Source organism: Peromyscus leucopus, chromosome 9 (assembly GCF_004664715.2).
Source record: "Peromyscus leucopus breed LL Stock chromosome 9, UCI_PerLeu_2.1, whole genome shotgun sequence".
NCBI lineage: Eukaryota > Metazoa > Chordata > Mammalia > Rodentia > Cricetidae > Peromyscus > Peromyscus leucopus.
Genome location: NC_051070.1, coordinates 105449464 through 105464091, shown reverse-complemented (window position 1 = coordinate 105464091; position 14628 = coordinate 105449464). Strand labels below are relative to the sequence as shown.

The 14628-nt window shown below is 38.0% G+C and overlaps 1 protein-coding gene across 6 annotated transcripts in view; it reads right to left on the bottom strand.

The window, feature by feature from the left end:
* Positions 1-14628, bottom strand: part of Shld2 (shieldin complex subunit 2) — a 78820-nt gene that overhangs the window by 11355 nt on the left and 52837 nt on the right. For 5 of the 6 annotated variants that reach the window (XM_028878334.2, XM_037208707.1, XM_037208705.1 and 2 more), the window contains 3 exons: positions 5353-5547; positions 4885-5019; positions 847-1053 (listed from right to left, as the gene is read on the bottom strand). In XM_028878334.2, the coding sequence (XP_028734167.1) occupies positions 847-1053; positions 4885-5019; positions 5353-5547 (537 nt within the window). The remainder of the gene's footprint in view (positions 1-846; positions 1054-4884; positions 5020-5352; positions 5548-14628) is intronic. The other variant, XM_037208709.1, reaches the window with a different exon arrangement.

Sequence of the window (14628 nt, the reverse complement as noted above, 5' to 3'; positions counted from 1 at the left end):
AAAAGAGAAAACAGAAAAATCACTGAAACCAAAAGTGATTGCAATCAACAAAATAAAAATAAAAAAACAAAGTACTAATATCAGGTATGATCAATACTGATATATTCTATCAATATTCAAAAGGATAGTAAGAAAATGACTTATCAATAACTTATCAATGCATATCAATAATTTTTGCTATGTCAATAATTTAAATGAACTAATTCCTTGAAAACTACAAACCAAAATTCACTCAACAAGTAGATAATCTTAACAGCTCTGTATCTATTAAATACATTGAACTTATAGTTAAAACCTTTCAACAATGAAAACTTCAGAGCTTGGGATGGTGGTGTACACCTGCAATCCCAGCCAGTGGCAGGAGGATCATGAGTTGGAGGTCAGGGTGAACTATATAACGAGACTCTGTTTAAAGACAAAAACATAATTATACATGAAAAAATGTTAGGTGATCCTTAATTGTTTAAAAGAAAAACTCACAGAGTTAGCAGGAGAAAGCTAAGAAATCAAAATCGGATTCAGCTATCTGTAGAGATCTACATCATTTCTCCCTCCACCTCCTCTTTTTTTTTTTTTTTTTTTTTTTTGAAACAGGGTTTCTCTGTGTGCAGCCCTGGCTGTCCTGATACTCAATCTGTAGACCAGGCTGGCCTTGAACTCAGAGATCCGCCTGCCTCTGCCTCCAGAGTGCTAGGATTAAAGGTGTAAGCCACCACCACCTAGCTACATTTCACTTTCATATTTAATTATATATATTCTCACAAATGGTAGCCTCTTTGCTTATACTAAAGCTAGAAACATTTTACATATAAAACTAGAAACATTTTACATATATAAAGATCATACCTGAATACTTATCCTTTAGGTGAGTTGCTAAGTCTGATGTCTTGACAAAGGAGGGTATATTTTTTTGAAATTTTGCTCTAAATGAAATTGCTCTTGTGTCGTCCTCAAACAGACACTCACAGGATGACCACAGCGTTGTATGCAACTCTAAGTTTTCTAGTATGCAATTGCGTTGAACAAAAAGGTACTTAAATTCCCAAATACGATCTTAAACAAAAACAAATAAAAACAAAAAGTCACCAAAATAAAAGGGTCTATGCTCAGAATCAGATTGACTAGACTAAACTAACTGAATCAGCTAAACACAACTTTTATCACTAAAGGATTTGGGCAAAGCAGACAAACTCTAACTGTATGTTAAAGCAATTGAACTTAAAAACTGCAGACTTATTTTTGAGAGTATCTCTCTGTAGAGTCCACACTGGCGATGAACTCTTATTCCCCCTGCCTCTGCCTCCAAGTCCTGGAATTCCATGTGCACCACCACATCTGGCTAGAGAGCACTTCAATAATCTTGTAATGATTTCTTGGACCCCCTACACAACTGCCTTTTAGAATAGAACATTCTCATTTTGAGACCTAGAAAGTTTTTAACTAGTTGGGTCTTTTTTTTTTTTTTTTTAAGGACATTGAAATGGATGTATTCTGATTCCCTCGGTAAGAACTGATTTTTGTTCCGAATTGACAAGTAAATCAACAAATCTATACAGACAGCATCATTAGCTAGACATTAGATGGGTGCTGGGAACTGAACCCAGCTCCTCTACCAACAGCCTATAATTGGTTATCAGAAAAAAAACTGTGCTGAGAAATCTCCTTTTGCTTTAGTATAATTGGTGGGAGGTGGTGGTGGAGGGGGTATTTTACTTTACAAGATGTAGTCCATCATTAAGGGAAGCAAAGGCAAAGATTCAAGGCAGGAGCTTGAAGCAGAAACCAATGGAAGACCACTATTGACAGAACTGCTCCCAGGTTTCCTACACAGAACATGTTCAGGAATGGCACCTTTCACAGGGGAGGTCCTCCTACATCAATCAGCAATTAAGAAATTGCCCAGAGACCAAACAAATGGGGGGATTCTTCAACTGAGATTGTGTCTTCCCAGATGTGTCAAGCTGACAATGAAGATTAGCCATCACATCTTTCCTTTGGTTTATTTTAAACATTCTACAAGCTTTTCTACTGGTCAAAAATATACTGACTATCATTATATGCTAATTATATGCAAATATTTTACATTACCTATGATTCCAACAGTAACATCAATAATTTGACATTATGTTATCATTTTCTTTAAAAAAAATTTTTTATATCCCAACCAGTTTCCCCTTCCCCCATTCCTCTTAACTGCCCCTACCTCCTGCTTTAGGTAATTTTAAAGTTGAATATACAATAGAGAATGTAGTTATTTGAAAAGAAAGTCTATACTGCTGTTGTTTAAAAATTAGAACTGTTGGGCTGTTGGTAGAGTGCCCAACATGCATGAGATCTGGGTTTGATCCCCAGCACTGCATAAACTGAGCATGATGGTGCACACCTGTAATGCTAGCCACTCAAGATGTGAAGACAGGAGGATCAGAAATCCAGTATCATTCTCAACTACTTAGTGAGTTAGAGGCCAGCCTGTCTCAATAACAACAAAAAATCAGTCCTTACCAAGGTTAGCTGAATAGGTGCTACTGTGTCTAAACACCGTTTTATTTAGACTTCTAGAACTGTGGTTCTAGAGAAGTTAGCTAAGTAAGACAGCTCAATTGCTTTATCCGTGAACTATTGATTATGGCAAACCTGAGGAAGTTACAGTAGACAAGCTGTGATGTATTTGAACTGTGGATTTAGGATGTATTTGAATTACAAATGTCCATGTGGACATAACAGTAACTTTGGATAATATACAATCATAAATTGGGGTTATTTGCATTACTCTGCTTAATTAGCTATATTATGAGAGTACTTTATCATAATTCATTATGTATTTGAAATGGCAGACTGCTTTTTTAAACAACTGCATGAAAATGGCATTTGACTCTGTATAGATTATTTCAGGCTTACCTAATTATTCTTTTGTTTGTGACAGGGTCTCATGTAGCCTAGGCTGGCCTCTAAATACCTATGTAGCCAAATATAGCCTTGAACTCCTGATCCTTGTGCCTCTATCTCCCAAGTGCTGAAATTACAAGCATGTACCACTAGGCAGTCCCAATTACTCTTAAGTATAACTTATGTTGCTAGTGTGCCCTCATTAGAATCTAAGCTGTGACCAATGCATGCTGCATACAAAGCATGCCAGCTTCCTGCTAGCAACTCGTATTTCAAAGTAATGTAAAGCTGAGATTTCTTACTGTTCTTCCCCAAAATATCAATTCCATTATCATTATTATTGAATAATGACTACTTGGTGATCATTTCTGATTCTATGAGCTAGGTTTGTTCTCCTTAAGAGTATGTGAAAGCCAGTGCCTACTACAGACTCTGATATGGAGATGACTGCAAGAACTGCTAAACAGATAAAAAGAAGACTAATAGTTTCTGAAAGTACAATCAATTAATTGATCCTTCAAAACTGTAATTTTTCCTATTAAAAGGAATTGTCTTGAGGTATTGAAGCAGATGTTAAAACGTTAAAATGATGAGAGTATACATAAATTTAGGTATAATTAGTGAATTCAGCAAGAGCGACTTATATCATAATTACTGGATTCCTAAGTTTTCAGTATTAACTAAAAACCATAGAATTATCTAGAGATACCAACAATTCCTCTTCTGTTACTACAAAATTCTTAACTAAACACCAGTCACACTAAGAAAGGAGTGATGTGTTCTGCCTCAACACCACTCTACCTCTGACCTACATTTGTTTAGCATGCACTGGACTCGTGTTCATAGCTGAGATAGGATGGTCAGTGATCATGTCTGTCATCGATACGTTTGTCACATTTCACAACTGGACAAACATCTGTTACTATTTGATCCTAACATAAAAGTCAGACTTATCTCAAATCCTAGTTACAGGCTATTAATGATTAAGAGACAATGTGACAGATCCTACCTCCAGATAAGCACTTGAGAGACAGAAGTTTGGAATGCAACATTAACTCATTCAAGTACAAAATAATGAATCAGTTGATCAACATCTAATTATTTTGCAGAGTAAGGTAACTCAAAAACCACTAAACTCTCTGGTGGTAAAAAATCAGAATTTCTCAGTAGTGAAGGAAGATACTGTACTAATTTTTGAAACATCCCTTTTAATTTAATACACCATGAATTATTAACTTGTGCTTTTAAATAATGTACCACTGGATCATATTTTTTAAGCAAGCATTCTATAATGGCTAAGAGTCCACATTTTTAACTGGAATAAAAACCCAGAACATAGCAATGAATTCAATAGGAATTGTGACTTAAAAGACTTAATAATACTCCCCTAATATCTGCCCTCTGACAGAAAGGAACTTATTTATAGGAGCATTCTGGCTGAACAAAACAAACTGCAAATACTTTTCCAGAATTAAAAATGTAAAGAACATCTCTGAGGGGCTAGAAGATGGCTCAGCAGTTAAAAGCATGCACTGCAATTGCAAAAGACCAAATGTTCCCAACACCTACATTAGGCAGCTGTAACTCCAACTCTAGGAAATCTGATGCCCTTTTCTGGACTCCAGGGGCACCTGTACTCACATGCAAATACCCACAGACAGACACACAGACAGACAGACACACACAATTTAAAAATGATAAAATCTTTTTTTAAACAACATTATTTGAAGGGGATAAAGTTTTTACTAATGTCCTCATGTAGTAGATATGAGAACATTCAAGCCTTTATCTTGTCATCCTTAATTACAAAGGACTTCTAGATAACTAAATTGCTATAAGTATAAAATTATAGCACTAGAGACTTGCAGAGGAGCATTCAATCACTATTATTTCAAATGCTATCATCCCTTCAAAGTCTCTGCACCTGAGATAAACAAACATTAATCATTTACCAAGGATAAATAGGTTAAATGTTTTCCTTTTTTCCAGTGTATTTACCTTTATTCCTTTGAAGCTGAGTATACCAGGCTGCTCCCGGACCCCACAATACAAGCACATAATGTTGACCTTGAGCCTGTTCCACAGTTAACAGAATTTTCCTTTGCTTCTGTCCTCTATAACTATACACTGCCTCTGGAAAAGGAAGAGGAACACTGTAGCTGGTATTACCCGGCTTAGGTGACAACAAAATATCTCATGGTAAATACATAGTGGTAATCAACAAAAGCACTAAGATGGTCTTGTATAGCTTTTATAAGCTAAAATTAAAGAGGCACTCAAAATATTTACCTGTCAAGAGGTCCTGCCTCAACTTGATATGCCAGATTTGGCTGACTCCCCATGGGAGACCTTACCCTCTCTGAGGTGTGGATGGGATTGGAGGAAATGGGAGGGGGGGAGAAGGGAGGGAGGGACAACTGTGGTTGGTATGTAAAATGAAAAAAAAAAACTTAAAAAAATACTTACCTGTCAATACAGTGACATCCAGTACTCTGAGTACGGCATGGACTAATGTATCAGGCTGCAGCTGCTCTAATTCCACAAACTCTACAGTGTTCATTTTCTGATGCTGCCTCTGAGGCAGATCTTTGAGATAGGAATGTTTTGAAGACACATATCCCAGTAAGTCCTCAAGTACAACACTGGCAACTACATTGGAATCTAAGAAACACAAAACATGGACAAAGGCAGGCATCATATTTTGCTGGTAATCACAAATGTCAAAACAACTGCTGTGGTGGTTTGAATAAAAATGGTCCCCATAGGCTCATAAATTTGAATGCTTAGTCACCAGGGCGTATCAACTCATAAAATAAAGCATCTATTTAGGACTTTTTTATAGTTTCAGAGTCCATTATCATCATGGCAGGAGGCATGGCGGCACACAGGCAGACATGGTGCTGGAGAAGTAGCTGAGAGTTCTACATCTGCATCTGCAGGCAGCAGGAAGAGATGCCACTGGGTCGGGCATGAGCTTTTGAAACCCCAGTGACACACTTTCTCCAACAAGGCCACCCTCCTAATCCTTATCAAGTGGTGTCACTCCCTATGGAATACACTTCAATGAGAGTTAGGGGAGGAAGAATCGTTGTGTATGTGTGGTTGCTATGCTGTGTGGAATTTGGTTGGGAAGAGAGGTGTGACCACTTTATAGCATCTTGGAAGCGCTAAGGACAGCATCCTAAACTTAAATGGTGGAGGGCAGGTTCAGGAGAGTCTGTTAGGTCATTTGTAGGATATTTCCAAGGGCTGTGCTTAGGAGCTTGTTGATGAAGGACTGTTGTGAAAGCTGGGAAAGATGGGATTAGACTAGAGACTGGGGAGCCAGCTAGATAGTTTCGGGACTATGGAAGAATTAAAAAATAATGAAAAATCGGAGCCTGGCTACAGATTGGGAACAGGATGGAATTTTTGGAGATGATAATAGTTTCTATTGCCTAACAATATCTACATTTACTTTTTGGTCTAATCTGAGTAAAGAATAAACTACATATTTTATAGAAATTAAGTAATGTTTTACATGTATTTATACATCACAACATAAGATAGTTTACAGAAAATACTATGCTTAGTATGAACAAAAATTCCTGAAAAGAAGCTAATTCTGCAGAAACTGACTGCCTCACTGATTAGAATTTCAATTGTAAGAACAGCCATTTCATTATTCAGTCATAATACCATTTAATTGATTTTAGTCTTCCTTTCTCAATGTTTATTTTAATTTTAAGATTATTTTATTTTGTGTATATGAATATTTTACTGTGCACCACATGAGTTCCTGGTACCCACAGAGTGGATCCCCTGGAACTGGATTTCTACATGGTTATGAGGTACTATATGGGTGCCAGGACTCAAACCTAGGACCTTTATGCAAAATGTACTCTTAGCCACTGAGCCAATTCTCCAGACCCTGTTTTTAATTTTGTTGAGGCAGACTTTACAACTTTACCTACAATAAAATACACATACTTTAGAAGCACTAGCTGAACCCACAAGATGACTGAGCAGGCCAAGGAGTTTGCTTGCAAGGCTGATGGCCTGAGCTGTAACCCAGGACTTACATGGTACACGGAGAGAAGCAGCTCACACAAGTTGTCTTCTGAACTTGCACAGGTACCACCACCTCCATGCAAACTAACTAACTAATTAAATAAATTATTTAAAAATATGGACTAATGAGCTTTGCTGATCAAATTTAAATTCTCCTGAAGGAAAGGGAGATATGTTCATATACATGACAGATTTATGACCAAAAGACGATGCTACCCAAATATATTTTGTTGTTTTTTAGAAATCAAGAGTTTTTAAACTAATTTATGATTTTTCTTTCTCCCATTAACATGCTCATCTGCATCTGCTACACCAACACCTAATTATTCACTCACTCATTACTCACTACTCATCTGCCATGTGACAGATGCTACACCAGGTACTCAGTAAGGACACAGGGAAAATCACATCACAATCTCAACACAGCAAGATTGACCTAGAGACAGACGGTAACAAACACTCAGCATAGAATGTAAACTGAGGACAGGGCTGGATCACACTCAGTAAACGGTTTACCTAGCACTCAGGTGGCTCTGGGCTCTATCTCCAGAACCATTCATGGCTGGGAGCAATGGGGGGGCGGGGGGGGGGGAGCTATGGAAAGGAAGGAACATTCCTGAAAACTTATACACAGAAAACAGAACTACTTAGAAAATAGTTGGCTAGACTCTCCAGGGAATAAACTGGAGGAAGACAGAGAACAGCCATGAGAAGAGTTAAGTGATGGCTGAAAAATCTCTAGTACAACAGCAAAACCAAACAAGTGCAGTCTATCCAGAGGCATTGGTGTGGTCTGGGAAGCTCCCTCCTCCCAGAGCCATGCTTAAGACAAAAAGCCTCAGAAGACAGACACCGTGCTCTCAGTAGCAGAGACCTTAGAGAGGAAAAAGGGGAAGGGAACAAAAGTTACACATGGCGACAGCAGAGAAAGAAGAGATATCCCAGGAAAACCCTCTGCTCTCAGCATTTAACTAGAGCATCAGCAAGAGCCTGGTTTAAAAAGATCCTGGGGGCTGGGGATTTAGCTCAGTGGTAGAGCACTTGCCTAGCAAGCACAAGGCCCTAGGTTCGGTCCTCAGCTCTGAAAATAAATAAATAAATAAATAAATAAATAAATAAATAAATAAATAAATAAGAATATCTCTGTAGTTTCAGTAGCTTCGGTGGTTAGCTCTGAAAATAAATAAATAGATAAATAGATAGATAGATAAATGAATGAATGAATAAAAGTAAGAAAATAAATAAATGAATAAATAAATAAATAAATAAATAAATATCTCAGTAGGTTCAGTATCTTGGTGCTTGGACCCTCAGTGAACCACATTCCCAGGACACTCAGAGTAAATGTCATGTGACTAGACTCTGAATCCTGGCCATTAAAGGAAGTGTAACGCTGGGGTGAGCTTTGAGGTTTCAGAAGCCTAAGCTAGGCCCAGTGGCCCTCTCTTCCTGCTGCCTGTGGACTCAGATGTTTCTAATGAATGGATATTGAATTTCATCAGAAGATTTTTTTATACCTATTGAATGGATGAGAAGTAGCTTTTTAATGTCTGCAGGTTAGGGAGTTAGCTCAGTTGGGAAAGTGCTTTCTTCACAAGCACAAAGACCTAAGCAATCATCTGTAACCAGGCATGTGGCATGTGCTTGTGACTCCAGTGCCGGTGAGACAAGAGAGAGGAAGTCTCTCATGCCCGCTACTCAGCCAGTCCAGCCTAAGTGGTGAGCTCCAAGCCAGTAAGAAACCATGTTTCAGCGGGGGATGGGGGGGGTGAGGGGGGGTTGGCACACACCTTTAATTCCAAAACCTGGAAGGCAAAGACAGACTGACCTCTGTGAGTCCAAGGCTAGCCTGGTCTACAAAGTGAGTTCCAGGAAAGCCACTACTGTTTAAACAGAGAACCCCTTTTGAAAAACCAAAGAGAGAGAGATGGAGAGAGAGAGAGAGAGAGAGAGAGAGAGAGAGAGAGAGAGAGAGAGAGAGAGAGAGAGAGAGAGAGATGGAGAGAGATGGAGGGAGATGGAGGGAGGGAGAGGGAGGGAGAGGGAGAGAGGGAGGGAGGGAGGGAGGAAGGAAGGAAGGAAGGAAGGAAGGAAGGAAGGAAGGAAGGAAGGAAGGAAGGAAGGAAGGAAGGAAGGAAGGAAACCATGACTCAAAGAAGATGTACAGCATTTGTGAGGAGCTCACCCAGGGCTGCCTTCTACCCTCCACATGCAGCGGATATACACACATGTACCTCACCCCTCCACATGAACACATACATATGCACTAAAAAAACTTTTTCTGAGTCTTTCAATGGAGCCCTGGCTATTCTGCAACTCACTATGTAACCAGGAGGACCCCAAGCTCTGCCTCTCCCTCCCAAGCGCTAGGACTAAAGATGTGTGCCACCACTCCAGGCTTTTAAGGTTTTAATGAATGTCACAGTTACAGAATTAGTTGCAAAAACAATACAAAGTTCCCTCATCTTCCTCACTCTACATCCTCTAATGTGAATATTTCACATATCATACAATAACTTTTTTACTTTATTGTTCTATTAATAGTAACACAATAAAAATGACATTAAATACCAATGGATCTTTATAAATACTTAAAGTATTTGTTTCACAAGCACAATTAATACTGCAAAGTCATACTATAAAAATGTTAATGATAATTAAAAATAAAAATACATTAAATTTAAAAACCATCCATATCAAATACCCTCACCAACTATAAGGAATATGGGCTAATAAAAATACATTAAAGGCCGGGCGGTGGTGGCGCACGCCTTTAATCCCAGCACTCGGGAGGCAGAGGCAGGTGAATCTCTGTGAGTTCGAGGCCAGCCTGGGCTACCAAGTGAGCTCCAGGAAAGGTGCAAAGCTACACAGAGAAACCCTGTCTCGAAAAACCAAAAAAAAAAAAAAAAAAAAAAAAAAAAATACATTAAAGATATCATGAATCATGATGGGAAATTGAGATGGCTTATACATGGCATTTGTACATTCTACTTATAACAAAGTATACACCTTTACAAGAAGCTGGTAACTCTAGAGAGCTCTTCTGAGGGAAGATTTAGTTTTCACACAATTAACGGTCAGATTAGCATACCTAAGTTCTAAGTTCTCCAAAAGCACATTCAGAACCCATAAAAGCAAACAGTATAAAAGATTCTTCACTGTACATACACCTTTTTAAAAATGTTTAAATAATTCAATTGGCCTTAGATATATTTCTTGAATTCAAAATTGCTGAAGTTTCCTGAGATGATCTTTTTCATGTCTCACAGCCTAGACATGATCTTAAAGCCAGGCCACACTCTTGCAACCACTGTTTTATGATTTCTGGAGGATGAAGCGTTTTCTAAACACAGCAATGGACACACTCTCAGATGACATTCATTCATTTGGTTGTCTGTTCATTTCTAGCACATACACAAAGCTGTCACCAAGTCTTCTGCCTTGAGAAACGTTTGCTGATAGATTTGCATTTCTGTACAGCACTCTCCGTCTTCACATGTCAACTCCAGCCAACGTGCCGTTCTCACACTTATCTGGGCTTCTTTTCCTCCCGACCCCTTCTCTATACTTTAGTTATTAACACTGCTAGGTTCCTCAGTATTCGCATGCCACTGGGTTCTCCCTCCCCTGCATCCCGAGGTTACACTTATTTACCACAGGGGTGGATGACACATTACAAGGACCTACTAGTCGGAGCCACACAAGACAGACATGCCACTTGCCTCGGCCGGGTCCTCACTCCCTTCCATCTTCTCCTCCCTTCTCGTTGGCATCGATCTCTTAAGGTTCTGGATTCTCCTACATGCATTTTCATTTTCATTCTACAAGTAAACAAAGCCACCTGTATCTGACTCTTCTTCCTTACCTCTTCAGAGAAGACTGCATACACTTCTGGGAGCTTTGTGTTTTTATGTAACTTTTATCTGTCTGTCATTCTTTTTCAATCTGCATTTTCCATTATGTGACTGTACCAAAAATTGGTCATTCTTACAGTATACATACACTTGTATATATAACTTTGTACCAAAATTTGGTCATTCTTACAGTATACATACACTTGTATATATAACTTTGTAGCTATTGCCAAATCCCTCCAGAAGGGCTGTGGCGTTCACGTCCCCAGGACTACTCGGAAGATCCCCTTTCTCTCCATGGCCTCATCAGTACAATGTACTGTCGTATATTTAATTCTGTCAGTCTAACAGGAAAGAAGCGATCGTTTTAAACACATTTATATGTATTCATTTACTTATTTTTAAAACTGTATGTGTGTGGGTGTTATGCCTGCATGTATGTCTGTGTACCACATGAGTGTCTGGTGCCAGTGAGGCCAGAAGAGGGTGTCAGTCCCCTGGAACTAGAGTTACAGATGATTGTGAGCCACCAATGTGGGTGCTGGTAACGGAACCTAGGTCCTTGGGAACAGCAGCGGGTACTCTTAACTGCTGAGCTCTCACTCCAGTTCCTGGAAAGAAGTATCTTTATGCCACTTTAATATAAATTTCTCTAATTGTAAGTAAGTTATGATATGTCCAAGAATCATTTTTACATTACTTTTTTGAGAGCTGCTCATTCTTTCCTCCATTTTCCCATTTCCTCTCAGGACCTTTATCATTCACCTTTTAGAAGTTATTTGTATTAGAAATATTAACCTTGGGCTTGGACTGGGGTATAATCCCAGCACTCGGGAGGCAGAGGCAGGCGGATCACTGAGTTCGAGGCTAGGCAGGTCTACAGAGTAAGTTCCAGGACAGCCAGGGCTACACAGAGAAAATGTGTCATGAAAAAACCAAAAGTAAAAAAAGAAATATATTAGCCTTTTGTCTAAAGTAGAGGATACAAATATTTTCTTCAAGTTTATCATTTGTCTTTTGACTTTGTAACATTTGGGGTCAAGCTTTATTTCAAATTTATCAATTTTGTCTTTTGCCACATCTAAATTTTGAGCAATTCTAATAAAACGTTTTCCTGTATCAATATTAAAGAATTCAGACATGGCAAATACATAGTTTTATTTTTACATATGGATTACTAATTGTTAGGCATTTATCTTTCTGTTTGTTGTATGGTGTGTCTTATTTTATCTTTTTCTAAAAGCTACTGGTTGTCTCAGCACCATTTGCTAAAACGTTAGTCTTAGAGTTGGGGATGCAGCTTGATGGTAAAGCACTTGCCTCACATGTCCAGAGCCCTGGGTCTAATGCCCCGCATCACAAAGAAATGCATTCAGACTTCTACTCTGTACTACACTGCTATACGTATGCATTCTAACCTGGACCTTCCTGCTTTGTTCCACTGGTCTACTTATCTATTTATATACCACACATCACTGTCTAAATCACAGAGGCTTTATAGCAGGTTAAGTTGTCTGGTAATTCTGGCTCCCCTAAAACAGAGATCTGCCTGGCTCTGCCTCCCAAGGGCTGGAACTAAAGGTGTGCACCACCACCACCCAGCTACTTTGGGGTTTTTATGGCTTACTTAGTTGTTTTGTAAATTTTCTGAGCTTAGAATTTTATTTCTATTCTTTCACTCTTATTGGTAGAAGTGTTTGACTAGGAAATGTGTCTGTTAGCTGCTTTAAATATACCTTCTGTGTTCCAATACATATTATTTCTGTAAAATTTTGTATCCATCCTTAAAATCCAAAATTTGTTTTAAAAGTTTCAAAACTTAAAAAAAAAAAAAAGAACCTGGTTTTTGTTGTTGTTAACTAATGAATTACAATTCTGTAACACTTTGGTAAGTGTGGATGTTATACTCCTACTTGATGGAATTCACTGAGTTTTTGACAATATAATCTAGAGTTAGTGTTTCTGATGCAGCATGTTCTATCTGACCTTATTTATATGCATACCTAATCTATGAAGTACATTAATTAGATCTATCTCTTTAATTATGTTTTGTATATTAGAGCTGTCTTGCACCATTAGGGAATGACTCTTCAATGAGTTGCAGAACACATCTCTTAGAATAGATTAAATTTTTTAAAAAATTGAATGACAGTAAAAGTTGACAAGGAGAGAGAGAAACTGTAAAAGGTATTGTTGGTATGAATCCTATATATTAATTTCTGTGGTGCTAGGGATCAAATCCAGGATGATGTACATGCTAGGTCAGTGCTCTACCACAGTGCTGCAACCCCAGCTTAATTTTCTTTATTTACTAAAATGTATTTCTTTTTGATTGACATGTAAAATTATACATATTAATGAGATGCCATGTAATGCTGTAATGCATGCACACATCAGAAAATGTTCAAATCAAGTTAAAGAAACCTATCTCCACACACATTTCTTGTTTCTTTATGGGTGAAAACATTTCAAGTACTTAATTCTAGCTTTGTTACAGTATGGACTGTTATCTGTAGTCATCCTCCTGTGCAAGAGAACGGGACATATAATAACTGTTCTTACAGATATCTAAAATACACCGATAAAGTTGTAATATTCCTACTAAATGGTTGTATTTATTTTATTTATTTTGCAGTGTTGGGGATGAACCCAGAGTCTCTGATTTTATCTACTTTTTTGATCAGTATCATTGTCTAGGCTGGCCTCAACTTTATAATATTCTACATCAGCTTCCCAAATATGGTTTCAAGCTATGATTTCAAATATGTGATACTCCACCTGGCTTATTCATTGATGTATGTATTTTGAGGTGCTAGAGATCAAACACAAAGCCTTGCATAGAGTAGGCAATCCCTTTACCAGTGTGCCATACCCCAGCCCATGGAAGGACTTCAAAGTAAGTATAGCCACAGTGGACAAGAGTTTGGTGAGTTCTTATCAAACGATGTGTGTACTTGGAATACAACCCAGAAACTGCACCTAGAAATGTGAGTCACAGAAAGAACATTTATGTCCACACAAAAGTCTATACTCTTAAAAACCTCAACTGGGAAATAACTCAAAATGTTCTTCAACAAGTGAATAATTAAGCAAACAACTGTAGATCCACATAATGGAACACTATTTGATACTTAGAGAAGTAACTATTGATGTATGCAATGGTTACCAAAAAAGGAAGCTAGTTTTTCTCAGCAATGATAGGAAAGGTTTCAAACTGTATTTGTCTATGAGTCCAATAGGATTTTAATTATCTCAAAGGCTCGGAGACTCAGAAATTACACAGGTAAGCTTCAGAAGTCCATAGAATGACTGAGAACAATGTTTTCTTTTTTTCTTTTGTATATCTACATTTTTCTGTAGACATGGACCATAGCATCTCAGAGATAACTCATTAAATGCTAAGAACCACCACTTTGTAGACTTCCTAAGAAGAAAATGAAACACAAACCACAATACTTTATGAGGCTAACAATATACAAGTTCATCCTCATCTTTTTTTTTTTTTCTTTCTCTTCTAGGCACACAGCTGTCATCTGAGGCTGGGGTCCCTGCTTACTCCTACCATAATCATCTTTTAAAGTTCTAGTTTCAATTCCTTTTTCAAGGCTTGGGGTAGAGCACAGGCTTAGCATCGGCTGGGGCCCTACGTTCAATCCTAGTAATGCAAAAAATAAAAAATAAAAATAAATGAGTTCCAATTTCATATTACAAATGGAAATGTTTAGAAAACTAAAAACAATTTTTACACACATCTTCCCTAATATATCTGTTTGCAGACTTACAGAAGATTATGAGGTAGCATTCCAATAATCCCACTGTGGGAGGACCCCTGTAC